The sequence below is a fragment of the Biomphalaria glabrata genome, chromosome 6 (genome assembly GCF_947242115.1).
Source record: "Biomphalaria glabrata chromosome 6, xgBioGlab47.1, whole genome shotgun sequence".
Lineage (NCBI taxonomy): Eukaryota > Metazoa > Mollusca > Gastropoda > Planorbidae > Biomphalaria > Biomphalaria glabrata.
In genome coordinates, this window is record NC_074716.1 from 25,443,260 (window position 1) to 25,471,023 (window position 27,764).

The 27,764-nt window shown below is 32.6% G+C and overlaps 1 protein-coding gene across 2 annotated transcripts; it reads left to right on the top strand.

The window, feature by feature from the left end:
- Positions 1-238: 238 nt before the first annotated feature.
- Positions 239-27,081, top strand: LOC106050821 (MORC family CW-type zinc finger protein 3-like). 2 transcript variants are annotated; one of them, XM_056032864.1, is made up of 18 exons: positions 239-322; positions 6,776-6,848; positions 7,788-7,920; positions 8,101-8,325; positions 9,452-9,604; positions 10,022-10,163; positions 10,397-10,525; positions 10,637-10,762; positions 12,354-12,451; positions 13,186-13,278; positions 13,413-13,541; positions 13,760-13,840; positions 14,088-14,142; positions 16,748-16,831; positions 19,110-19,256; positions 20,214-20,263; positions 21,365-21,891; positions 22,754-27,081. In XM_056032864.1, the coding sequence occupies exons 1-18, from the start codon at positions 290-292 to the stop codon at positions 24,265-24,267; spliced, it is 3,792 nt and encodes a 1,263-aa protein (XP_055888839.1). In that variant the 5' UTR covers positions 239-289; the 3' UTR covers positions 24,268-27,081. The 2 variants fall into 2 exon arrangements, with proteins under 2 accessions (XP_055888839.1, XP_055888840.1); XM_056032865.1 differs by having other exon boundaries at positions 299-317.
- Positions 27,082-27,764: the final 683 nt, after the last annotated feature.

Here is a 27,764-nt window from a genome sequence, read left to right on the forward strand (position 1 = left end):
TTCAATAAATACAAAAAGCTATCCGTTGCACCAGAACTTAGCAAGATCTAAAATATCATGATGTTGGATGTTCAATATGTTTTCAAATTGTTTTCTAGTTTTTGCGATCTCATTGGGACGGACGGACAGACCACTAAAAACTATTATATAGTGGCTATTCCCTTTTCAGTGGCCGCTAAAAATAGTAGATCTAGATCTACTAGGTCTATAGGTCAGTGCTCTAAATTTCTAATATAAACTTGAATCGAAATCCCTTCGATTCACATTAAAAAAACCAGATTCCGTTAAGATGGCGTCCACATTGGGAATCCCTTTGAGTAAGGTAAACAAATTTGTAAATATTGAATTCAGATCTATCTATATAGATCTAGATCTATTTTTTTAGACTTTTTCTCTTATCAAAAGTTAGTTTTTATTGGTTGGGATAAGTGTTCTTTTTTTTTTTTTTTTATAGTAAATAGACTAGATGTAGAAAGTAGACTAATAAGTAATATAGATCTACACTGACTACAGTAACTTAGTACTTACGTTTATCGAACAAGTTAAGCTCATTCGCCGACATTTTTTATGTTTGAATTTGTGTATCTCCGTAAAAATTAGACCTAGAAAAAAACTGATTGTATCTGTGAACTCCTCATCCATTTTTCTTAAAAAGTAGACATGTTTTATTCTATTACTACTCATAGTTAAACTTATATTTGATGTTAAAATGGGTCAGGTTGATGATTTCAAAAGCTTAAATTATGGAACACTTTTTTACCTTTATCTTATCTTATCGAACATATTAAGAACTTATCGAACACACGAGAAGTATGGTGTTTTAAAAGTGTTATAATCTTAAAATTTTGTGAAAAGTATGGTGTTTCAAAAGTGTTATAATCTATATTTTTTTTTATTTATATATCATTTTCTTTTTACGCCATGTCAAGAAAGACAGATTTTTAGTCATTTTCAAATGGTCCACATCGAAGGAATCTATCACTGATCAGCTCTGCTTAGAAACTGACGGTGCTAAGCCCAGTAACGCATTACTTTAGTACTTATTTAGGTCTAAGCTATTTTGAGACATAAGGCCATTAATAAATTAAATCCAGATATTATTTATTTGAGGGAGAGCCTAATAAGCTTTGGTAGCCAATAGATAATCCCGCCCTCCCCAAGTCATTGCAGGACACAACAGTTTACTTGGTTGACCTAAAAACAAAACATACGGTACGCGGCCCTACGTAACTAGCCGCCGATCTAGCACGCTCAGTGTATATAACAGCCCAAAAATCAGTGCTAGATATTTTTCGATCTGGGCGGGGAAGGGGGGGGGGTGCTGAAAAGCTATGGTAGCTTGCAAGCTGTGTTACCTATAGATGTAGATAAATCCGCCCTCCCTAAACCACCTGGTTGACCAAAAAAAAACACCGTATTTTAGAGCACGCTTAGTATATGTCACACACACACATAAACAACATATCTATATATACTACGTATCTATCATGCCTAGTGTTTGTGACCTAATTAGCGGCTTGACCGTAGGTACTCGACTGATGGCTTCTCCCCCTTTCCCCTCAACATTGTTCTTACTACAACTTGAACAATGTTTTGGGGCCGTGTTGATGGCCTGGTTTACACCTGTGTGTTACGCTATCACTGACCATTTTTTTTTTGTTGTGTGTTAGTCTGGTGGCTGCGTTTGGATTGAGTCTTGATATTTACGTTGTTACTTTCCACTAAAAAAGTGTGAATGTTGGAGAGTGGAAGCGCGGGTAAGGGGGTGTAGGCAGAATAAGAGAGTGGTTAAATGTGTTATTGATATTATTTTGTGTATTTGTGATGTTTCAAAGGAGTGTCTTTGTAGCGCATTATGAGCTTTATCATACTTTATGACAAATATATATATATATATATATATATATGTAATTTTATAGACCCGGCGCCACACGTCTAGATCGAGAGGCACAACTGACTCTTGTATTTGAGGCTGACGTCAAATTCTAATGGTCGATCAATTAATTATTGATGATCTCTGGATACAGTGTCTTGACTGTTTCTCTCCCCCACCCCTCGACCTTTTCTTTTTTACCTGCCCAAGACATTTTTATTTCAAAATACCATATCTGCATTCTATACCTCCCCCTTTGCCCTTTCATTTTATTAATATCTCTTCACATCAAGCACATGCGCTAGGTATTGGTTTATAACACATAATTCAGAAGTTAATAGAATGGGGCAAATTCAGAAGTTAATAGAATGGGGCATCTAAAAAAGAAACAATAACTGAATACATTCCACTCTGTTCCTCCCGGCAGTTTCACATAGATGCTATTAGCATCAAGCTATAATATATGTATCATAAAATCAAGCTTTAAAAATGGGTACAATTAGTGCATATCGATGTAAATCTATTTACTTAAAAAAAATATAGCACATTTACGGTAAACCACAAATAGCTGATACAAATTGTAACATATGATTAATTTATATCTGTACTTTGCATTACATTATTTTAAAAAATAACAATTAAAAAATATATAATTTAAATATTTTGTCTTCTTTGGGTTATATCCCTTTGATGTTTATTTTTAACATTAAAATGGCGTTCGATATCTTACGAAGCTGAGATTGCTTATATAAAAACTGCTATTATCGAACACCCCCTTTTTAAACCTCAATTTTCATGTTTAGGTAACAAAGGACACTTTCAAATAAATAGTTGTAAATATTTCTCGGCCTAATTAGAAGCGTATTATATAGTTTTTTTGAGCTGAAGCATCATTAGCATTAAAAAATACCCTTAACCCGAGACTCACTCCACTCTTCCCAAGAGTTAAAAAAATGTGAATTTTTTATACCAATATTACCAATGCACTTTGAATATAAGTAAAAAAATGATCCTCGGGTGAAAATGAAACTAATTATAACCTAACTATAAAGAAATGGACGATGCACAATAAGAATGGACTAGTTTCTTTATAATCATCGAAATAAAGGAGAATTTTAAAAAATACAATGGGGTGTTCGATAAGTACCTTAAAACGAAGGTGTTCGATAGATGTAAGTTACTCTAGTGACAATCTAGTCAATCTAGAGTATAGAGTATAGACTTAGACTCGAGTCACAAGAGACAAGAGTCACAGTGACTAGACTTAGTCGACTTAGAGTATATATATCGTTTATAGTTTATTTATTTATATATGCCTACCTATATAATCTATGTGTATAAACAGACAGAAATAGATCTATAAATTAATTATTTTATTATAATTTAATAAACATGATATTTTCAACTAGGCTACATGTATTATCTCTCTCTCTTTTAATGCCCATTCAAGGACCCTCTTCTTTTCATAATTTGGATGTTCGTTTTGTTACACCTTAACATCCCCTCCCTCCCATAGATGCTTATAATTCTTTTCATGACTTTCTCCCCCTTCCCTCCACTGCCTGTTTGATAGGTTGTGACACTACACGCTTAGTGTATACCTCTCCTCACCGCCAGCGCTCGCCTGGCGTGATCACCTGCAGTGGGCATGGTCTATGTCTCTGGCTTCAAATTAGCAGCCCGCACTTTTTCTTTCATTCATAAATTATATATTCTAGATATCTCGATCTAGGTCACGTTTATTCATTGAAAAAATCATAGATTTATTAATCCCAATAATATTTATTACGATTTTGCTATGTGCACTATAGGAGAATGTGTTAAATTCATTATTATTCGTTGAAACACCTCCTTTTTTAATTTTATTTAACAGCTAACAGTATAAATGTGATTGGAATGTCTTTCTAAAGATGTTTGGAAGCTTATTTTGATATATCCACCAGCCTACGATCAAACAGGCTAATAATATCTAGCCTTCATCCCTTATATGGGTATGAATTGCCCGGGGAGGTTAAAACAATAGCTTTACATACTTGGTTACAGAGAATCTAAAAAACTGCCATCTGCTTTGGAAACGCGGAACGAAAATTCAGGAACTTATCTAAAATTGGACATGCGCTGTCCCGAAACGTCGTTTTTAGCTCCAAACATAATAACAAATGAATTATAAACAAAAAAAGTGATGCGTTTGTTAAAGGAGAATTCGGTGAGTTGTGCCTTATAAAAGAATCTACTATATATAGAGAAAGACTTAGACTACTAACTAACTTTAAACTAAATTAAACTTACAATTACAAGTTTAAGTTACTATGCCTACTTAGAGAAGTACTACTGTCAGTACTCATCATTGCATTATTTGTACTGACACTGTACTGTAATTTCTTAAAAGTACTTAAAGTTAATAAAAGTAGTCAGACATCATGTGTTATGCAGTCCAGATAATAAAAATAAGTGCACTGAAATTGTAAAAAAAAAAAAATTAAACCTAGATATAAAGATAGGAAGATAAGGTATATAAGCTAGATCTAAAAGGCTAATTAAATAGACAAATTACTATGGGGAAAAATGTTTTGAGAATCGTAAAACTTTTGAAAACAACTCACTAGACATGAGACATTGACTTGAGTAAGTTGAGTGAGTCTCACTAGTCACATTGTCTCACTAGAATTCACTAGATTCACTAGTCAATCTATGGTCTAGAGCACTGGCGGATCCGGGGGGGGGGGCGGCCGAATTTTATTATATAATTCACACAATTTGTATACGAATTTATTAAATGTTAAAAATATATACTAATTATTTATATTTCAACCTATTTTTAGATTTCCCCCCCCCCCCCCCCCCCCCAGTATGTTGGCCGATTTGGTGGGGTCGGGAGGGGGTAATGGTATCATTGCCTCCTCCCCCCCCCCCCCCCCCCCATACACTTTCGAGTGGGGGGGCGGTCCAATTTATTTGTAGAAATCACAGCTTGCTAACAGAATCATATTTTAACCGATCTTTATATTATGTCGTTCCTTGTTTGCCGATTGCTGGGGGGGGGGTGCGAATACCTCTACTGCCCTTCCCACCTAAACCCTTTGAGTGGGGGGGGGGGGGTCCTTTTTTATGGAGAAATCATAGTTTGTGAACAAAATTAGTTGAATTAATATATAAATTTTATATTATGTCGCTCCCTTTCTGGTATTTTGACCGATTCGGTGGGGTTGGGGGGAGGGCGATTGCATGTACTGCCCTCCCCACTCTAGCTCTCTGATTGCTGGTGGGGGGCGGTCCTATTTTTGTGGAGAATCATAGTTTGTGAACAAAATTAGTTAAATATATAAAATAATATAAACTACGTATTGATATGTGACCCATTGTATATTATGTCGTACCACACTCTAATCTCAAATTGTATCATTAGTAAATTTAAATGTCAATCTAGGTTTACTCGAGTCTAGTACTCGATTACTAGATCTAGCTGGTCTAGTCATTAGTGTCTAGTGATATAATGATATTATAATTATAATGATTGATTTATATTTTTCTTTTTATTATAAATGGATCTAGACTAAATCTAGAGTCCCTAGAATGATTAGATGATAGATCTAGTAACTATTATTTATAAATTTATAGTAATAAATATTTATTTATAATATTATAATTATTATTATTTAAGTAACTTAAGTCTAGAGTCAAGTAGATTCTATTAATTTAATTAATTTATAATAATACTAATCACACAATTCAAAACTTCTCTCTCTTTGATTTCTTACAATTGCACAGGTTTTTCTCTAACTCAAAAACTCATATCATTCTGACCAGTCTAAATGTGGACGATAAGAAGATATTATAAATTATGCTTTCTAAAATGTTAGTCAAGGGGATACAGCAGATTAAACAAAAATTATTTTAGCATATCCATTCTAAATCTAGATCTAGCCCATTTAAAATTCATTCGCTTTGCATTTTCCAATGGAACAGACATGCCCTTTTTACATTTTAATATTTTAATATGTTCTTGCAGGTTTATACAGCTATTCCTTTAAAAAAAAAAGTCCATACATTGTGTAAACAATTGTACTCATTAAATAAAAACAACAAGAAAAGGAAATTAAAACATAATACTATATTAAAGAAGTGTATATTTAGCCTTCAAAACATAATAAAAATAATGAACTAAAAATCTATATGGGTAGAGTTGACTGTTGTTGATAGTTTCAAGACATCTAATGCATAAAAAACTTTTTTTTAAGGTCTTGGGAGGAAAAACTAGATATAAATTACATTTTTTGTATCACTTCTAAATAGTAAGATTAGTGATGAGGGAGAGAATAATTTAGGGATTAGGATATAATACTGTTTTACCTCTGCAATGCACATCGCTGTCCAGGCTAGTTCAGAAGGTGCGCACTTCTAGAAACCAAACTGAGAAGGATGTCAACGTTGGGAAGAAGAGAACGATTCCCGCCCAAGTCTAGAGCCGAAGTGAAAGGACTGTGCTAGAGATAGATGTTGTTATAATGTATTTGTGATGTCCTGCCTCCTTGAGTTGCCTCCCTTAAGTTATTACAATACATAAGGTACAACTACTCAATCAAGAAAAATCTATTTAAATTCTATATACTCATTCTTTAGTTGGTAATTTTGTCCATCCATCCATCCCAGGAGCTCTGACTTGCCTCAACACATCCCTCCATTCAGATCTCTCCCTTTTGGTGGTGACTTGGCTACTTTCACATGGATTGTTGTGTTTTTTTAAACATGTAACATTGATGTTGCATCAGTAAATGTATGCAATGAAAATTAACTTAAAATTTGAAATTTATTTTTTTTTAATTGATAATTGTAATCATTCATTTAGTTTAAAAACAATACTTGGTTTCAGTTAAAGGGACAACTTTTATTTTTACATTTTAGGTGAGCCCAGCTTTCCTTCACGCTAATTCGACCAGCCATACCTGGGTATTTAGTGCTTTTGCAGAACTTATAGGTAATGTATTCTAACAAATGCTGGCAACCAGTAGACAATTATTTTTGGTTATCTGAAATGTCCTCTGCTCCGTGTCCTTGACATCACATGCTTGTACACATTGAGTCATTTCTGCATTTAGGGTTATGCTCTTCTGGTAACAACGTCAATAGCAATGCACCCTTTATAATGTTTGTGCATTAATGAACAAATAAGAAGTTGACTCTAAATGTATACAATACAAGAAAAGTGGACACACTTTTTTTGTGTGGAATATGTTAACAAGCCAACATGTTTGATCTGAAAAGAAAGTATGGCAGTGGTAAGGGCAAGTCACAAAGCTGCTCACATTTTAATGTGTAAATGCTAGCAGTGAGTGCAAAGAAGTCAAAGCTGACTGTTAAGTTGAGGAAAGGCACCAAAACAACTTCTGGTGCTCTTAAATGCTAATTTTAGTGTAAGACTATTCAGAAGCTGGTTTCCAATAAATTTCAAACATCCCATAAATTGATCTAGGTAGCCTACTACATTATCTAGATCCGCATTTTTCTAATATAATGGTTTCCTTTTTTATATTATTTCGGTAATGTGACCTGCGACACAAGTGTTGGATATTAAAGTGGCCTGCAGGCTGATTAAGGTTGGGCATCACTAGACTAGGACAAAAATTTAGTGTATTTGGGTATTGTGGGTCTACCTAGCTTATTTAATAAGGGTTTGGTATTTTTGGTATGGTCTTGGTGTTAATGCTTTCTTGTTGCACTAAACCATCATGATTTGAACTCATCATTCATGTTTCACCCATAGATAATGGGAAGCTGACATTTTGTAAGAAAAGTAAGGGAGGGTGTTTTTTTTCTTTCTTTTTGTGAAATTGTTATCACATTTTTAATGCAAAAGTAAAAAAAGAATCTCAGTTATGAAACAAATGTTTAAGTTGGTATGTTTTTAAATTTCCAGATAATGCTTATGATCCTGATGTAAGTGCTTCAGAACTTCTCATAGACCAGATAGATATCCGTGATACACCTAGTCTTATTTTCCTTGACAATGGAGCTGGCATGGACAGAGACCATCTTCTTAAAATGCTTAGGTGATTCGAGTGTTCTAGTTTAAAATTATTTTCAAATATGCGTATTTAGCAGTGTTGTACTTGGCTATATAAAGGTAATGGGATGAAATACAAAGCTGTTTTATTAAGGTAGTGAAATTCATAGTGAACTCTGTTTAAAATGACTTATTCACTAATTTTGAGTTATTTATGTATTTTCAGTTTTGGTTTTTGTGAAAAAGATATTTATGAAAGACAAGGATCCCATCAACCCATTGGTCATTATGGCAATGGTTTCAAGTCAGGATCAATGCGTATAGGGTTGGATGCTCTTGTTTTTACCCGAAGCCAGCGTAGCGCATGTATTGGCTTCTTATCTCAAACATACCTTAAAGCCATTCAGACAGATTGTGTTGTGGTACCGATACTGGAATATCGTTTGCCCAAACATATCCTTTAAAAAATAAAAAAAAATAACAGCTGAAAATCTTAGCTACTGTAACTAGTTGCAGGGCTAATGATGTGTGCATTTAATAAAAAAAACAAACAAAAAAAAACACTGCCATGCATAGATCATATTAGTAAACAAACTTTTACACCTCGCTTGTCACAGTTACCTGTAGTCACCCTAATTCACAGTCTACTATTGGTACACACACCCTGCATCCTACCCTCTTTTCTCTCACTTGTTTCCATTAGGCTTACCTTAATCTTGTCTCCTCTCTATCATCCACATCTACTTCATTGGCATCGCTTCTCAATGGGGAATAACTTATCTATAGAGGCTTTATAGTCTTTATTCCTTTATAATCTGGATAAGTCTATTATACTACAATGAAATATTTCTTACTTTCATGCCATTAATTAGTTATTATAGATGGTAGACTGAACAGAGAAAAATGATTATAAATTTGTAGATTTTACTTCCTCTTTGGTACATTTTTATGTATACTAGCTTAAAGGAAAATTCCAGAACTACTCACTTTCACCTCCACCTATCCCTTAATCTTTTGGGGTACAACATAAGATCTGTTGACAGTTTCCATTCCTCCCTGTCTTGCCTTGGATAGAATTTCATTCTCTGACAGGCCTGTCCATTTTTTAATGTTGTCTTCCCATTGCTTTCTCTTCATCTTTTTCCTGATACTGTTCCCTGAAGGAAGGTCTTTGCGAGCCCCGAGGACCTTGTGATGTGGCCATAGAGTGTAAGCTTGCATTTTTTTTTTGACAGTGGTTAGCAGGTTATTATGGAGTCCAATCGCTCTATTTATCCTGCTTCTAATCTCTTCATTTGTGATGTGGTCTTTGTTAGTGAGCTACTATTATACCTCAATATTATTGACACTTTATGCATCATTTTATTAAGATGTAATCAACTAAAATTATGAAGAAAATGAAAACAAAAAAGTATTGTCATTATTTTGTGTGTGTGTGTTGTTCTGTCTCTTAGCTTATGTCAGAGATGACTTTTGAATTGATTTTAACTTACACTTTAACACTTAGAATTTGGATATACCAATAAAAATATCAGAACTTATTACATATTAAAAATGTTTTGAACCTTAACTGGTCCACTAGAAAGGATAAAAAGTCAAGAGTCCAGAAATAATTTAAATGCTATTTTGCAATATTCTGTGTTTAAATATGAAGAAGAGTTAAAGGCAGAACTTAGTGCTTTGGAAGGTTCCAAAACTGGGACTAAAATAATTATATCCAATCTTAAAAGGTAATATTTACTTTTTTTGTTTTGTTTTTTAATTTAGAACAGGTAGTATGATAACATCCTATTATTGTGTTATAATTTTCAGGTCTTTAGTAGGATTGTAAAAATCCTTCATGAGTCTTGAGATACAATTTTAAAAAAAATGTAATAAGATTTTTGGTTGAGTTTATCACTCTTGTAAAAAGGTAATGATGTTAATCTTAAGAAATTCTTTTCATAAAGTAAAATTAATTGTTTTTCTACTCTTTGCCAGTTCAGTATTAAAAAGGTGCAATTTAGCACCTGTTTGTTTAATTAGCCAGGTGTGATTAGTCATCTGATGATTTTCCCTAAAGTATAAATAGAAACAGCAAAGATATAGACTTTTGTGTGCAATGTTTATAATCTCTGTTTCTAAATCAGTATTGTTTATTTGTGCAGACTTCAAGATGGTACTTATGAGCTTGATTTCTCTAGTGACCCCACTGACATTCGTTGTCCTGAAGCACACGAAATTGATCTGACTTCTGTTTATCATAGGCCAGTTCAACATAATGCTTCAGAGTATAAAAGTTCTTTGAGGGTAAATATTTGTTAACAAATTATAATTATGGTTATTTTAACAAATTAGAAAAAAACTTATTCCTTGATTTATTCAATAGGGTAGCAGGTAGGGGGAAGCCAAAATTTTGTTTATAATGTAAATGGATAAAGTTATGGTAATAGCATTTATTTAAATATTAGCATAATTTTGTTTAAAAAAAGCTATTGTGGTTTTTAAACAATAAAAAATCAGACTTTTTTTTTTCATTGCAGGAATATTGCAGCATTTTATTTTTACGCCCAAGAATGAAAATAACTATCCGAGGTGTACGTGTTAAATCCAAGTTAGTCTCCAAGTCCTTATCTAACACAGAAATTGATATGTATAAACCCACATGGCTGGTATGTTTTTGTTATCTTAATTGTATACTATTTCTATATTTATAATTGCTCTAAACATCAGTGTTTAACTCTTTTTTTTTTTTTAAATGTATTACTTTTGTCTTTTAATAGTCAAGACCTGTAAAGATTATTTTTGGTTTCACTTGTGAGACTGAGAAATCTGAAGATTACGGTATGATGCTATACCATAGAAACAGATTGATTAAGGCTTATGAAAAAGTTGGATATCAAAAACAGGTAAGAAAAGAAAATAAATTTTTAAATTATTACAAGTAAAATATCTAGTAGCTTTGTTTTAGAAAATTTCTTTTCCACAGATTTTTTGAAATCCTAGAAGTAATTTCTTTAATTGTAGCACTTTCTATCATATATTATACTTTGGCTCCCCCTCTGTCAAAAGCGACTTTTGATCAGGTCGTAGAAATGAGATGAATGCTTGGGCATTAACTATGGATGTAATGAAGTCGCCCACACAACAGTTCCCCCCTCTCCACACAGCTGAGGTCTCCGAACAGCTAATGCCAATACAGTTTGAAATCCAAGGCGTCGCAGGCTCTGCCAGGGTGTAGCACTGTGTGCTGCTAGCTGCCTAAGGGTCACCAGCTCCTGATTTTTCCTCGGGGTTGACTCCCTAAACCTTTCCCATATTTGTGTATAGCTGCTAGGCAGCAGAGGTTTGCATTGAGTTTTCCTTCTCCTAGATGGGTAGACAGCCAAGACTAATAAGCCCCTCCTGCCCAAAGCTTTCTGAATTAGGTGCCAGTTACTCGCCTATATCCTTCTCCTGTCAGTAATAACAGTTCAACCGGACCCAATATCTGATCCACACAAAAAGGCCACTTGGACTTGGAGTCAGGCTATTTAAATGCTATTTAAAAGAAACCTGTTATGCACCTTTGATATTTTTTCATTTTGTTACAGACCTAGGTACTGATTTGAGCTGTTGTTAAAAAATTGCTATTAAAAGGTTTTATCAGTTTTAGAACTATTAGTAAAGCAACACATTGAAATTTGCATTTACAAAACTTATATTAAGTTACACTGTCTGTCTGTCTTGTAAAAAGTTTGTACACTTTATTTTTCCGACACCCAATCTCGGATCAAGCTGAAATTTTGGACAATTATTTCTTTTACCTGACAACACAAGAATCAGTTTAAAAAATTAACCAATTAGTTAATTTTAACTATTGGTAATTAATTAGTTTGTTTGGTATTTCAAAAAAGGGAAAGAAATTGTACTTGACTGAGGTGGTGGTATAAGCTTAATTAATCCCCTTTATTGGTTGCCACTTTAAAGTAAGTTTGAAACAAACAATAGATAACTATACAATCTTCTATTTTCATACACACCTAACTAGGGACGTGTTTAGAATGTCAGCTTCAAGAGGCTTGAGTCATAAGATTAAATTCAGGTCATTCCCTCTTTTTTTTTTATTTATAAATGCTTTTAAAAAATGATTATGGTAAAATTCACCCAGAATACCTTTCTCTCTCTCCCCCCGCCCCCATTTCTCAACTGGTCCAGATAAGTAATAGGATCATTGCGTATTAAGAAAGCTAAAATCATGAAATAGCATTAGCACTAAACAAAAATAAAAATATTTCTAATCACACAGGTTCCTGGTTGTTGGTCTAGATCTATTACAAATTTCATTACGTGACTGATCCAAACTAATTGATACCTCTACACTTTGTATAAGCTTTGTTTTGTTTTGTTTTTTTAAAAAAAAAAGCATGTTTCGTGTTTTTCTTGATATCTTTTAATTTATAAATCTCTTTTAACTATCATTTCATTCTAGCTAATATATATTTCTTATTATTCTTTCAGCCTAATGAACTAGGTATTGGAGTGGTTGGTGTCGCACAGGTAGACTTTCTACAACCCATCCATAATAAACAAGACTTCAACAAAGATGAAAAATTCAAGTGAGTAACAAAAATGTCCAAATTGTTTCATTTATAGTCAAAACATTTCCTATTTAACAATTATTAATAAAAATGTAAGATAACAGCTCGTCCATGTTCAATGCATTCGACACCTTCACTAATTCACTAGGGAACTGGTTAGAATGCAGTGCATCAATTGCATACACTTTTTAATTGAATATGACTATGGTAACTGGCAACTCAAAAGCAATCTTTTAAAACTCAATTTAGCCTTAGAAATCTTTTAAAACTCAATTTAGCCTTAGAAATCTTTTAAAACTCAATTTAGCCTTAGAAATCTTTTAAAACTAAATGTATCCTGATGCCCCACCAGATATTAGAATTAAGCTTATCAATATAGTGCCTGATATCAAGAAGTTAAGCTCTTCAAGATTACAGTACCATCAAAGTCATTAAACCTTAATTTTTCTGATGCTTATGCTGTATATTTTATTATACAGTTGTTTTCTACTTAAAAATTAAGTAAAATATATAGGAATATGGTTTAATTATTATTATTATTTTTAAACAAATGGGGAAAAATCCAACCTATAAAATAAGCAAAAGCTTCTGCTAAATTCTTAGGAAATGGGAAGTGTTCTGTTAAAGAAAAAGTTTGGAAAACTCTGAACCAGATGATTAGAAACTGCCACCATCATCACAATAGATTGACATTAGAAACTTAAACATTTCTGTTAAACTGTCTATATGTACATTTGTGTCTATTGTTTCAGCTCTGTTATGGCTGCTTTTGCCCTTAAGCTAAATGAGTATTGGAACGAAAAAAAGGGCCAACAAGCAACAGCATCTACTTCTCAAACTCATCGGTATTTGTTCTAGAATAATTTTAAACAATATTTTATCAAATTAATGTCTTTGGCCATTATCAAACATCAAAAGAAAGATAGTTTGTGAAAATAAATGGATAACATTGATTTTTAATTTTTTTTTTGGTTGACAGCAATAATCCCGATTGGTTATGGGCACAGTGTGACCAGTGCCTTAAATGGCGGCGACTGCCTGATGGAATAGATGGAAAAACACTACCTGATCAGTGGTACTGTCGAATGAATCCAGATGCAACTCACAAGTAAGTATAATAAATTAAACCCAACAGTTCTTTGTTGGTTTGGTCTTTAAATATTTATTACTAGTTATTTTCATATAATTGTAAAGCTTGCTTTTAGAAATATTTATTTTTATGTTTTGTACACTGTAAATTGTTGTTTTTAAAGAAATTAGTCAATACAAGAATTACTTATAAAATTGGTTGACATAAACTTTGAAGAGAATCTCATTATTTTCTAGTCGTTGCGACATCCCAGAAGAACCTGAAGATGAAGACTTAGCAGTGAAGCCAACATATGAAAAGACTTTTAAGAAAAAAATGTGAGCATTTAAAAAAAAATTATAAATCATCTCAAGAGTCTTTAGTTTCACAAACATTTGTCATGTTTTACAAATATTGTTTGCATTATGTTTTTTTTAAAGTAGGAAAGTAGTAGTAAAGTAGTGTTGTGCTATAGCTTCCATTCTGTAATGCTTGATCAATGTCAGTGTATTCAAGTACTGTAACAAAACATTACTGGCTTATGTGAGGATATTTGTAATTAATTGTTATTATTCTTGATTTTAGGGAAGAAAGAAAGAGAATTAGGCAAATGGAAATGGAAAGAGAAGATGAAATCAAGGTCAGCTGCTAAGTACATTAGTGTTTAAAAAATTAATGTTTAGCAGTGATGTGAATTTTCCGAAAATTTTCAGAATTCCGAAAATTTCATCTGATCCGATTTTCTAGCAAAAAAATCCTAAATTTTCCCGACATTTATATTGGTTCTAGAGTCACTAGAGATGAAGATCCAAAGTATTAGATTTAAGTCGATAGATCAAGATTTATAGTGAAAAATATATACGTTTTTTCTATATCTAACTAATAACTAATCATTACTAATGCTTTAAAAGCCCAGTGTGGTAGAGATCCACTTCTTGTAAACAACTTGTATCAGCATGAAAAGAGTCACATAAGTATTTAGGAAGCCTCAATATACAGTTTTATTGCTAAACATTCTCTTCCTCTAAACATTGCTCCTCATCTGGTTGTTCTTGCTGGCCTTGCTTAAGAACTCAGCAGAGATTCAGCAGCTTTCTCTCAATTGCTTTTCAAAGCATTTTTGGTGGACTTAATGTGCAAAGTTTAATAAACAGTTTCTCCTGTACAAAATTTAATAATCAGTGAAACAAACAGAAGTGTAGCTCATACTTTTGAAGTATTTCCAAAACTAAAGCATGTTTTGATTTTCAAACACATTTATTCTTTATAGTTGTTTGAGAGAGAAGCTGTTACAATACCAGTAAAGCAGTTATCTATTATAGAATGCTTAGACTGCCTGGACCAGACATAAATTATAGAATCTGCAAAAAGCTTTCTCCTCTCATCTATATGTACAAACAATAGTGCCTTGCATGCATTTTGTGTGCATGTGTGCAGTAAAGCTTATACAGTGTAATTATTATGTAATACAACATTAATTAAAGAAAATATGAAATAAAATGATTCTACATTACTTTTAAAAATTCAGCAACATCTTTTTTTAAGTCGCCGCCAAGGCCAGTTAAAAAACGGGGGTGTGCATAATTTCCTAAAATCTTTTCAAAGTCTGTTCCCATCACTGGTTAAGCAACCCTCCTACTGAAGCATTCCTTTATTACAAAAAAAACAACATATTAACTCTTTGGCTCCGGAATTAATTCGGAATTATTTGCCACTTTTGGACGGAATTAATTTTTCCGCCATTTCAGAGTGCGCTACTTTGCTTCGATATAACTTGTATAACTTTTTTATTTATTATTGGAAAATAATAAACTTGTAATAGAATTAAAGAGAAATGGATGCTCTTTCCATTTCTTATGTTTTCTAGTTTGCAAATTATGTTGTTTTTGTAATTTTGGGTTTTGAATATAAAAATGAAAAATTAAAAACTCACCAACTGACATTGAAAATATCCATCCAAGTGCATGTTTAAAGAAATTTATTGTTCAAATTGAATTGAAATAGCTTTTTTTCTCATTTTTATCCATTTGTTTACAGAACACCACAGAAGAAACAGCAATAGATGCAAAAAATAATAAACTGGAACTAATAATCCAATGTCACTACTTTAACAAAAAAGCCCATAAAAAAAGCAACACTCTTGGAACAAAACACTTTTACCCTAAAACTAGTCCAACTGTACAGCATATATATATTTATATTATTTTCTTCTAAAGTTCTTCATGTACTTAGTATATAAATATCCCTTCTAGTTGTGATATTCATGGAAGCAGTCAATATGAATGTGTGGGTTCGACTCCCATCCAGCGCAAACATAAACCGTTCTCCCTGACCCAAAGTGTTTACATACTCTGTCTTTCTTTATAGTTATAGGTCTCCATTCTCTGAAAATGGATCTTATTCTAGCAGGGGTGTTCCATTTAATCCTATGGTCAGCATAGCTATTTATTTTGCTAACAAGACTATCAACAATGTGATTGTCAATGAAAAAAACATTCCATCTCAATAGATGCAGTGCTGACTAAGTCTAGGTTGACAACCCTATTTCTTGGTGGAACAAATCTGAAATTGTTCTGTTTCAGTGCCTAGATGATAGATCTAGAGATCTACATCTATCTGATTAGATTTAGATCTAGATAATGTAGAGACAGCTAAACTTGTTCTAGATCTACATTGAACATTAGCTGGGGGTGGAGCTGCTTCATCAGCTGATAAACTTCATCATTACTAGACCTAGACATAGGTCTAGACCTATAAATTAATTTACTAGATCTAGATTTATATAATTAGATTTATCAATATCACCATCAGATGAAACAAAACCACTGTCATCTGAATTCTTATACTTCTTTATCAAAGAAATATTTAGATCTACAAAGTTTATATGGCCTTGGTTGAAGCTCCATGTTAAAAAAACACGCACACAGAAAAAATAAATGTCATCTCTTAACAAACTTCGTACAAAATAAAAACACGTTAAATGAAGGAAATTCCGGATGTTTAGCTAAGGGAAACTATTCTAGATAAAAAATTAAGCAATAAAAAACAAGAATTGGAGAAATGAAAACGAAAAAAATAAAATTGAAATAGCCGATGCCCCCAGCGTTGGTCCGACTTTTTTCCCCCTTTTTAAAATCAACGTCCTGAGCGTTGTTGCCGAGCCAAAGAGTTAACTGTGTAAATATCTGAGCCCTAGATTTCTGTTAATTGGAAAGTTGAAACCCAATGTTTACTCTGCTCTACAGAAAAGAAAGATGATGGAGAAGGAAAGAGAGCTTAGAGAGAAAGAAGCAGCATTGAGAGCTATTCAACGTGTTCCTCCACCACCTGTTAGTAAAGAATATTTCTTTTGTCTACATTCTAATATTTTTAAATTTTTTTTTAAATTTTTGAGTTTAAATCAAGCAAAAGTTACATTTTAAAGACAAAACCCAATTTGTCCATTATCATGCTTTAATTAACAGGTTTAGTGATTACCAATTACTTTTATTTGCATTATTTTTTGTGTGCTCATATAAGTGTGGTTAACATTATAGTTTTGAAAATGCTATGTATACTCAATTTTTTTTTTTGTACAAAGCTTCTATCAACTCCCTCTGTCTGTCTGGTACAAAGCTTCTATCAACTTCCTCTGTCTGTCTGGTACAAAGCTTCTATCAACTCCCTCTGTCGGTCTGGTACAAAGCTTCTATCAACTCCCTCTGTCTGTCTGGTACAAAGCTTCTATCAACTCCCTCTGATACAAATAGTGTACACATTAGTTCTCTCACTTTCCATTTTCGGATCAAGTTGAAACATAGCACAATTATTGATTGCCCCTAACTACATGTGAATCAATAAAAAAACAAGGTTACATAGGCAGTTTGTGTGGAGACACAAACTCAGAATCAGCCCCCGAAGTGGTCCACCCAGGCAGGTAAAAGGCAGGTTTCAATATTTTCAGAAAGAACATCAGAATGAAATTCTCTTATAGGCAAATGACAGAGAAGAATGGAGAAAGAAGGTTGACGGATCTTGTGTGGTGCCCCAGCAGTCCACAGACCAAAGGATAGGTGAAAGTGAATGTGAACCTGGCCTAACTAATGTTTTATAATGAATATATAATTGCTTTAATTGTTTAGTAAAGGGACAATCTCTTATTCCTCAAGAAAAAAACATTTCCGTAAAAAAAAATAATTCTTTAGTTCAGTGCTCTGTCGGCATATGGCAACACTGCAGTTCACAGGATAATATGAAAAACTACTTATTAATTGTTTTTTAAAATTATGTCCAACTTATATGCATACTAAATAGATTTTTTATCTTTAAAAAAAAATAAAAAGATTTTTTTGGTAACTGTAGTAGTTATTATAACAGAACTTAACTTAACTTAGCACTACAAATGTAAAAAAAAAAAAAATTTTGACAAAAAAATCTAAAACCGTTTGCATAAATATGTTAATAATGTGGTTAATAGTCATAGTCATCTCCCCTATTAAGGAGCCTCCTGTATTTGTTGCTATTTATAGTGAATAGTTGTAAAAGTGGTGTATCTTTATGAAAAAAATGCTTGTATAAGTGATTTAAAAAATTAGATTTTTCACTTTCAGAAAAGAAAAAAGTAGCAGTTGCATCAGAACTTTGAATGGTCTAAAATATTATGATGTCGGATTTTCACTACCTTTTCTAGTTTATGAGATCTAAACAGGATGGACGGACGGACAGACATTTCACACAAAACTAATAGCGTCTTTTGCCCTTTCGGGGGCCGCTAAAAATTAAGTAATTTTGTTAAATGTAGTGACAGTACTAACTAAGGGGAGATAAGCCTTCTGAAGAGAATTAGGTCAATTTCAATTAACAACAGATAACAACTATAAACCCTTCTATTTTCATAAGCACATTTAGCTCAGTGGCTAGTGTGTCTGCCTTCCATCAAAAAGGTTTGAGATCTCATTTGAATTCAAGTTGAGTACCTTTTTTAAAAATTGTTTTTGAAAAGTCAGCATGTAAACCTTCTCCCATGGATACCCCCTCCCTCTCCCCTTCTGGTCCATACAAGTGATTGGACCATAGCACATTGAGCATGCATTAAAGCATGAAATTTTGTTAAACAAAAACAATTAACCGCACAAATTTATTATTGTTTTCTAGATCTATTACAAATTAATTATATGATTGAGTCAACATAATTAATTCAATTACACTTAATAAGGGGGCAGAGTGGCTGAGCGATCAAGCGCTTGGCTTCCAAATCTGGGGTCTTGGGCTAAATCTCAGTGAAGACCTAGATTTTGAATTTTGGGATTTTTAAGGTGCCCCTGAATCCACTAAACTTAAGTTGGGGAAAGGTGATTAGTCATTGTGCTGTCCACATGACGCCCTGCTCAATAAATATTGGCCAAAGAAACAGATGGCCATAAAATCATCTGCCCTTTAGATTGCAAGGTTTGAAAGGGGGAGCTTTATTTTTTTTTTTAAACCCTCACTGAACACCTTTCCCCCATTCAGTGTCTCAAATGTTCTACTTTCCATAATTATGAAATGTAACAACTACAATTAATTTATCAATCTAATGATATCTTAAGCATGTTCAGATAAAAAAAATATTTTTTTTTTTGGGTTCAGGATACTCACACTGTTACAGCTCTGCAGAAGGAATTGGCTGCTGCAAGGCAGCGTGAGGAAATGCAGCGACAGTTAATTCAACGCATCCAGGAGGAAAACAAAAAAATTATTGATAATTTAAAATCTTTAAAAGGAAAACCATCAAAGGTTGGATCATTTGTTATCTTAAGAAATCTCTAATGTTTCTGTATTTCATATAAAGTAAAGCTTTTTTTTGTGGTAATTGAAATTTAAAAAAAAACATTTTAAAAACACTTAAGAATTATTCCTCTTTTTACAATTCCTCAATCAGCTTTTTTAATTCATTAGTGGAGCCTGGATGGACACAGTTCTCAAAATTGGCTCTTACGATTTTCTTAGAAATTTGACTGTTGATGTATATCTTTAGGAAATGAATTGCTAGCTAATTGGACACACTGGGAAAACTCTAGTTTGACTCTTCTAATTTTTCAAAGTATAATAAAAAATTAATTTAAATTTGGCTAGAAGCCTAGACAACTAGACAATCTTTTTCTTGAACAGACATATGTCATAGAGTTTCCTGTTTGTATGCCTTATTCATTTAATAGTTTAAAAAATAAATAGACGTTCAGGAACATTTTGGGCATCAAGTCTGGATCTATAGGCCTATCAGAAAAATTGTACATGTTGTGAGTAGATTTATATATTTGCTTAACCAGATTTTTTTCTTGTGTAAGGGAAATGGGGCTGGGGTAAAAAAATGTTCCATTTTGTTTAAATCTTTGATTCACTAGTTGTTGAGAGTAAAATATTTGCTCTTATTAAAAAAAAAATCATCAGCTTCATAAAGAAGGAATAGTTTTATTTTTAAAGTATTTTTTTTAAATTTTGTTTACCTATAAAGTTCTTGACTCCCTCATTTATATTTTTTGTGTTTAAATAGAAACACTTCTGAATCTATTGGTTGACAGACCATTGAGAGTGAGAGACTATTTTTAGTCTGTTAGTTCTAGCTGATAGAATGCACAGCAATGGTCTATAGACTGAACTGATTTTGCATCAAAAGTTTGTATTCAATAAGTGATATTAGAAACACATTTTGACTAAACCCAACAATTACATGTCTTTTTTTTATATCACCAGGATGCTTTGGATCAAATGAATCGGATCCTAGAAAGTTCATTAGCTACTTTGTAAGTTTTAAATTTCAGTTACCCATTTGAACAAAATTATTTTGGAGTCTATAATTTTCCTTAAAATTACTTTTACATTAAATAGTTTAATAGTGTTTGTATAATACCTTCATTTTATCAAACAAAATATATTGCCCAGCTCAATTGTTCACATTATATGTTTCTTTAGTGTTAGTTGTTTATGATGTATTTTAAAGTTTTGTCCCTAGTAACTTTTAGTTAAGTGAATTTCTGTATGTCCACTGAATGAATCCAATAATACAAAACATATTTTCAAGAGAAAACATTTTTAAGTTCTTCACCAACTAACAAAATGTACATTTTTTTTATTTTTTAAATTTCATTAAATTGTAATATTTAGAAGAAACTTAGCCTTTCTGGCTTTTAAGAGAAATTAGTGAACTTTACTTCATTTTTTATTTTTCTTAGAGTTAGATGTCAGTCTTATCATGTTTATCTTCTATTCAAAGCTGCACTGTTCAGGATAATTTGAAAAGAAAAATCTATTTAGGTTTCTTAGTGTTTTCAGCAGGCATTTCAGACATAGTTCTTTTAATTGACAAAGTTTTAAAGTATCTCTAGACATTTACCTTTTTCCTAACAAGTAGATCTAATAAAATAAATATATTTTTCTTGATGTCTGTATAACATATAATGTAGAAACAAAAAGAAGCATATTTTACTATAATGTTTTTAATGTTGATTATGATCAGGAAATAGACTTGAGTATCTTTGAGTATGGGGAAAATCTGAGATTAGACAAATGCTGTTTTCTTTTCTAGCTTAATTTTCAGAACTGTATGTTTTATCAATCCTTTGACAATTTTATTTAACAAGATCTAAAAGATTTAAAACAGTGCTTATCAAATCTTGTAGGGAAATTTTAGGAAATGTATGATACTCAAGGTGGGGGTTGAGGTATAATTCTGCCATACTTCATGGCCTCTAAGGATTCTTGGTGCAAATTTCATCAAGATTCATTGAACCATGTTGATCTGAATCTATAATATTCACCAGCTTTTACATATTAGATACTATTTATGCGATTACTTAAGTAAAGAAATATTTTTTAAAACAATCTTTTTTAAAATGATTCTTCAGACCCAATACAAAAGATCTTCAAATGCACACTAGAAAAATCAGCAAACCAATTAATATTAAAACAGAGTCAGGAGAAGTTGTATCTGTTACCCAGAACAATATGAATGGTACAGATTATGATGGTGACGACAATGAAGATGTTGTTACTAAGCACAGTTCTCAGGGGAAAACAATTTTGCCAAAAAAAATCAAACCAAAAGAAGTAATGAAAGTGTCTACCAGCTTTGTACAGCCCAAATCAGACTTAAAGACAACAGTGAATGGTCACCCACTCAAAAAAACAGACGCTGTGTCAGACCCCCAAGCTTCTCGCCAGGTCTCCCGGCAGTCACGCCAACAGCGCAAAGCAGAGAAATTGTTGGCAGTGATAGATCTGACAAGTGATAAAGAGTTTGGAGAGCTGGTGGACATTAAGCCTGATCTAGATGAGCTGCGTTCATCTATACAAGATAGCCTGCTGACTGACAATGCTGATATCAAACCTGATAAAGGAGAACTTGATGCAGTCATTGCTGCTAACAGCAGTGGTAAGTCAGTTTGAGATGAATATAATTGATTTATTTTACAAAGGGTGCATGATACTTAAGTGTATTACATGATATACAGCAAATCTACTATACAGTACATACTTTTAGGAAACTTTGCCAGCTGTTGTGTTAAACAAATTGTTAATATTCCACAGAAATTATTACAAATCCATAATTTTTTTACATTTAATTCATGTACATATATAGTTTACTGTCACAAGACAGACCTTTAGATTTTTCAGTATTACTTGACCAAATCAATTTGAAGTCATTAGTATCTGAACTTATCATATGTTCTCTCTAGCTTTGAATAACTTGGTTTACTTTTACAGCTAATTTCTTTTTAATTCCTATGTTATACAAGTCTCCAGTAGCCATCTCCATGTATTCAAGGTCCATGGTGGATAAAACTTAATCATAGCCAGTAAAATAGTTGGCTGGCTGCTTTACCAAATCTTCATATGGTTTATATCACTTACTTGCAAAAGGGTTGTTTGCCATTGGTATCTTAATTGCAAATTTCAAACTGTGTTCATCATTATCAAACTCCATTTGAGTGAGGGCTTGAGAGGCTCAAATCCTCTCTTGCGAAAGCCCTGAACAGAAACCGTGTTAGGGTGCTTTGTTTTTCTAAAGACATAATTATTTATTTAGACAACAGTTTATTCAAGAACAATGGCCTAAATAATATTATTTACTTTAAAAGAAAAGTCAGTTCCTATTCATTGATGAAAGGTCATTAACACAGTATTTAGACATTTATTAATACTGCCTTAGGAAGATATAAAATATTGAATTTCTTAGCTACAAATGTAAAAACAAAATGAGAAAATATATCTATATATGCTTATTTATCTTTCAGATAAATCTTTGAAAGAAAAATCTGCTAAAGTCATCCCTGAGACCAAAAAGGAAATTATAGATTCAGCCTATTCTGAAACACAGCACAAAAATAAACTGCCTAAATCTGGGAGTGATTTAAAGAGTTCACCTGTTAAGACATCTTCTAGTCATCAGGATGTATCAGAAAAGTTTTATGACAATCTTGAAGCTGCTCTGGTGGCTGTGAGACAAAAAAAAGAGAAAGAGAGGTTAGAGAAAACTCAACAATTGTCCAATGGCTCTCTTGATCTGCCGACTTCGTCAGAAAACCTGGCTAGTGACCAGTTACAAAATTCCAATCCCAAAAGTCCTTTAGACAATGCTGATCCACTCAAAACAATGGACATTAAAACAGAGAAAGATGAACAGAGCATTGTCAACAGACTTAGAAGATCTATGAATGAGCAGTCACAAGATGACATGGAGGAAGACAACAATGACGACAGTAATGATTTTATTCATGATTCTTTTTCCAGTGTCCCTCAGGATAAAGACACAAAAGTGATCAGTGAGACTACACTTGAGACCACCATCAGTAGTACCGACCACTGTAAACCAAAGAAAAATTGCAAAGACAGCTCCAGTTTTCCATCATCAAGCATTCCCAATGAAGAAAGTGAGACTGAAAATAGTCTTCATGCCTTTAGTAGTGCAGATGATGAAGATTCCATTAAGACAAATGATCCTGAACTTGAAAATGAAAAAAATGATCATGTATCATCTGTTAGTATTAAAAGTGTGCAACATTCAAACAATCAAAATAGTGTTTCTCAGGAAGATATGACTTCTATAATTAATTGCTCTGTTAGGTATGATCAAACAGAGAACATAAGGGATCCAACTCTTAGCCCTGATGGTGACACAACAGATAGTTTCTCTTATATAATTCCATTGGCCAGCCTCTCAGATATAACTCCTGTAAGCAATCAAACTGAACAAGAAGTAGCTTCAGGGGAAGGCAAAATAATTGATGCAGGAAAACATACTCAGCATATTGGTGTAAATGAAGACCTATATGTGCATGGTGAAAATATTTCTTTCAAGTCCAAACAAAATACTACATATTCTTCCAGTCATAGTCAACTATTAAATCACAATCAACGTGTGTCAACAATGAAGAATGTGGCTTCTGGCAATAACTTGAACAGAAATGCTAATTCAAAGGTTCTAAGTGAGCAAACACAAATCTCTTCTTCCTGTAAACCTGATGTTGCAGTGTGTAATAAAGAAACACAGACTCTAACTGGAAATGTTTCAGTAGCAGAGGTTCAGACAGAGGAAAGCACTCTAGATTGTGAACTGAGGGAAAAACTAGAAAAAACTCAGTTAAAGCTTAGGAGTTTCTATAAAGATGTTCACCAACTGCTGAGGCTGAGTTATACTGACCTAATTCCAGGAAACGAAGAAGATTTGGAAAACATAATACGAAATTTGATAGAAGTTAAACAGGAACAACAAGATCAGCTTCAGACACAGACTCATGGAGAAGACTGATAATTCTCTGACAATTCTCAATAGGACATGTTACATCTGTGCAGCAAAGTAGAATTAATGTCTAAATGTAGTAAAAAAAAAATTATATGTTTTTACTGAAAGACTATATATTTCATATGGTCCTCTGTAAATGATTGTTTAAACTGAAAGATTATTTTATCTTGCCCTGTAAATTAACTAAACATTCTATGTGAAAAAGTCAGTTCCATTTACCTATACTCTTGAACTTCTAGGATGATTGCTTATAAATCAATTGTATTTGTTTATTGGTTTGATTGTCTATTTGGACTGTGATCTGGTTTAAGTGAAGTAATATGTACAAGGTTTTCAGATGAATGCATTTTGTGTAATGACCAGCCCCCTTATTTGTCCCTATAAGAGATGCAGATCTATTTAGTAGTTGTATGAAACCATTAAATACAAATGTACAACAGCATTCAACTCCCAGAACCTTCAAAACTGAAAACCTTTTTTTAGCATATAACTTTTTTTTCAGCTATGCTCTTAACTCAGGCCAATATTATGTGCAATATGTATGCCAGGTTTGTTTGTATTTTTAAAGTTTCTTGAAATATTGAAAAAAAAAATCTCTGTTGTGTTAGGGTGTTTATTCTTCCATTACCATTGTAATTAACATTTGTAAACAATGGTTGTTAAATGGCTTTATTGGAGTAGAAAACAATGGTTTGTTAAAGATATTGATTAATAGTAATATAGAATTCAAATGTCAATTATTATTATTCTACTATATCTCAGCTCACTTTGAACCAAGCATTGTCCAGTTGAAGAGTTTTAAAAATATTTTATTTGTTGAGCCTTGTGCTTGATTTCATGCTGGCAAAGAAAATGAATTAGAAGAATGTTTATAACACATTTCTTCTTCTTCATCGTTCTCATTGTTATGTTGGAGTGTTCATATGACTAGACCAATACATGAGATGAACTGCGCAGTGGTTTCCAAATCAGGGAGCTCTACATATAGTTTTCTTTCTATTGGGGTGATTTGGGGCCAATGTCTTATACGGGCCTCTTGGTAGAGAGAGCAGTTTTGGAGGACGTGGTCTGCATTTTCTGGTGATACTCCACATGGGCAGATTTCACTGGTTCCAATTTTGAGCTTCCGGAACATGTGTTGTCGCATTCTGTTGTGTCCGGTCCTGAGTCGAAAGATTAGACGTTGGTCTTGTCGGGATAGCTTATAGTAAGCGTCATCTTTCTTGTGATTTGGATGGGAGCTCGTCCATTTCTCATTTATTTTATCTACAATTAATTTCTTCATTTCTTCTGGATAGAATGCAGAGTTAGTTCTCCCACTCTTGGTGAGTGTGTCAGCCTTCTTATTTCCTGCTAGTTGTATGTGAGCTGGTATCCATTTTTATAACGCATAATTGAAGAAAAGTTATTGTAACAAGAGTTTTATTTCAGCAAAAAAAAATTTTTTAGTTATAATTGTTTCTGCACTATATAATTTTAATAGGTGGAATAATTCTGTGGAATAATTTTTCTTTTAATAAAAATGTCCTGTTTGTTTTTAATTGCATTAATTAGTATTGCAGATGCTCTATAAATTAATAGCTTTAAGTGTGATAAATATGTTGTGCTTTAATTGCTAATCACATGAATGATTAGCCCTGAAAAAAGCTTTACGTAATGGCATAGAATTCTAGTGATTGCATCTTTAGCTGAGAAGGAAAATACTTCTCATAATTGAACAGATGAACTAGCAACATTTTTAGGTCACTTTAAAATGTATAGAATGAAGCATATTGGCACTTAAACAGGACTTTATCATTGTAGCTAAGTTGTTCTAAATGGCCTACATACACATAGTGTAAGAAATTGTACACATTCATAGAATAAAAACCCAACCCAGTGTCAATAGTCATTACAGATATTTATATATTGAGAGTATGAGACTTTGATGATCTGTTTTAAGACTATCAAAAACTTAAGAAATGGTTGAGTCATGAACATTTTATTGTTTGCATTTCAAACATGAACAATTGTTTTTGTTAACTTTATTGTGTTTTAAAAAGAAAACAGCTATTAAATATTTGAATTCTTTTTTTACTTTCATTTACTTCCCTTGATCTGCTATTTTATTTCACTTGCTTATGGTGTAAATATTCAATCAGATTATAAATATAATGATGGTACTGCCAACTATTTCTTGGGGGAAAAAAAGCCATGTAGAGTGGTTTTTTTCCCCTCTGTACAGATTCTATAGACCTATAATTTTGTGTTTGATTTGCACAGGTATTCACCATTTAAAACAAAAAATCTTTTTCTATCTATTACAATGTATTCTAAGTTGTAAATAATTGAGTTTTATCAATGTGATAAAAGAACACACTATGAACATATTGTTTAAACAATGTTTCTTTTGTTCAAGTATCTGTACATTTCATTGGGTATCTTGCTTGTCTGACATGTTTGACTTGTGTTCTAGATTTTTCTAAAATATAACCATAGTTAAATGCTAATTCTCTAGCATTGTCAAAATGAGGCTTTCATTAAGAAACAGGACACCTATTTTATTTCTTATGTTTTCATTCTTCCAATATTTTTTAAGACTGTTAAAAACCTGAACATGCTTAATTTAGTTCAACTTCCATACTGGTGGTTGGGGATCTGAGTATTGTGTATATTTAATGTACCCATTTCTATGTTACATTTTTGTTATATATTTTTGTATTTTTAATTAATGTGCATATATGTTTGAAGTCTAACCAGTATGACACTATTATGTGTTCAGATAGTATGTCCAACATATTACAAAAGTTGTCTAATGAATAAAGTAAATGATTTTTTTCATTCAAGTTCTCTCATTGCTTCTGATGCTCTTCTGATTTAGTTAACTGAAAACAGAAATTACTTTTGCTACTTATAATTGTCATTGAAGTTAATCCATGTTCTGTATTTCAATCAATCAAATGTCACAAGTATTTAACTTTACTTCACATAGAAATGATGTTCCCATGGAACTAATGCTGTGGCCAACATTATATTAGAAAAGCAACCCAACAAAACATGAATAGTCATTACACTTAGGTAATTTTAGAGTTTTCTAACTGGTATCTATTTGGATTTGAATTAGAAGTCCAAGCTTTGACAAACAGATGTTTGCTATTAGCCACTATTAGCCACTATTGCATTACCACACTTTAAAAATTATTGTGGAACCCTTTTTTTTTTTAAATTGTAGGCCTTATTTTTTAAAATAAGAACTTCATTTAGTCTGGTCTGATTGCCCCAGACAGCTTAATATTGGTTTTAGCAAGTAACAAATAGCTGTTGGGGTGATACTCTGTCTATAGCCACAAAGACAACATTTGAACGTTAGTAAAAATGTTGGCTAGCTTCTTAGTTTATTGGCAATGCTTCCCAAAAATAAATCCATTCACAGAAAAGTCATCTTTGGAACTATGGGAAAGGACCAATGGCGAACGCTTTTGTGCCAGTTTTTAGTTTAGAATTTATAACTCCACATTAGTTAA

Excerpts from the sequence above, each read along its gene's own strand:
- LOC106050821 (XM_056032864.1), top strand. The coding sequence starts at position 290 with ATGGCGTCCACATTGGGAATCCCTTTGAGTAAG. Across the intron at positions 7,921-8,100 it reads CATCTTCTTAAAATGCTTAG|TTTTGGTTTTTGTGAAAAAG; the intron begins GTGATTCGAGTG and ends ATGTATTTTCAG. Across the intron at positions 20,264-21,364 it reads GAAAGTTCATTAGCTACTTT|ACCCAATACAAAAGATCTTC; the intron begins GTAAGTTTTAAA and ends ATGATTCTTCAG.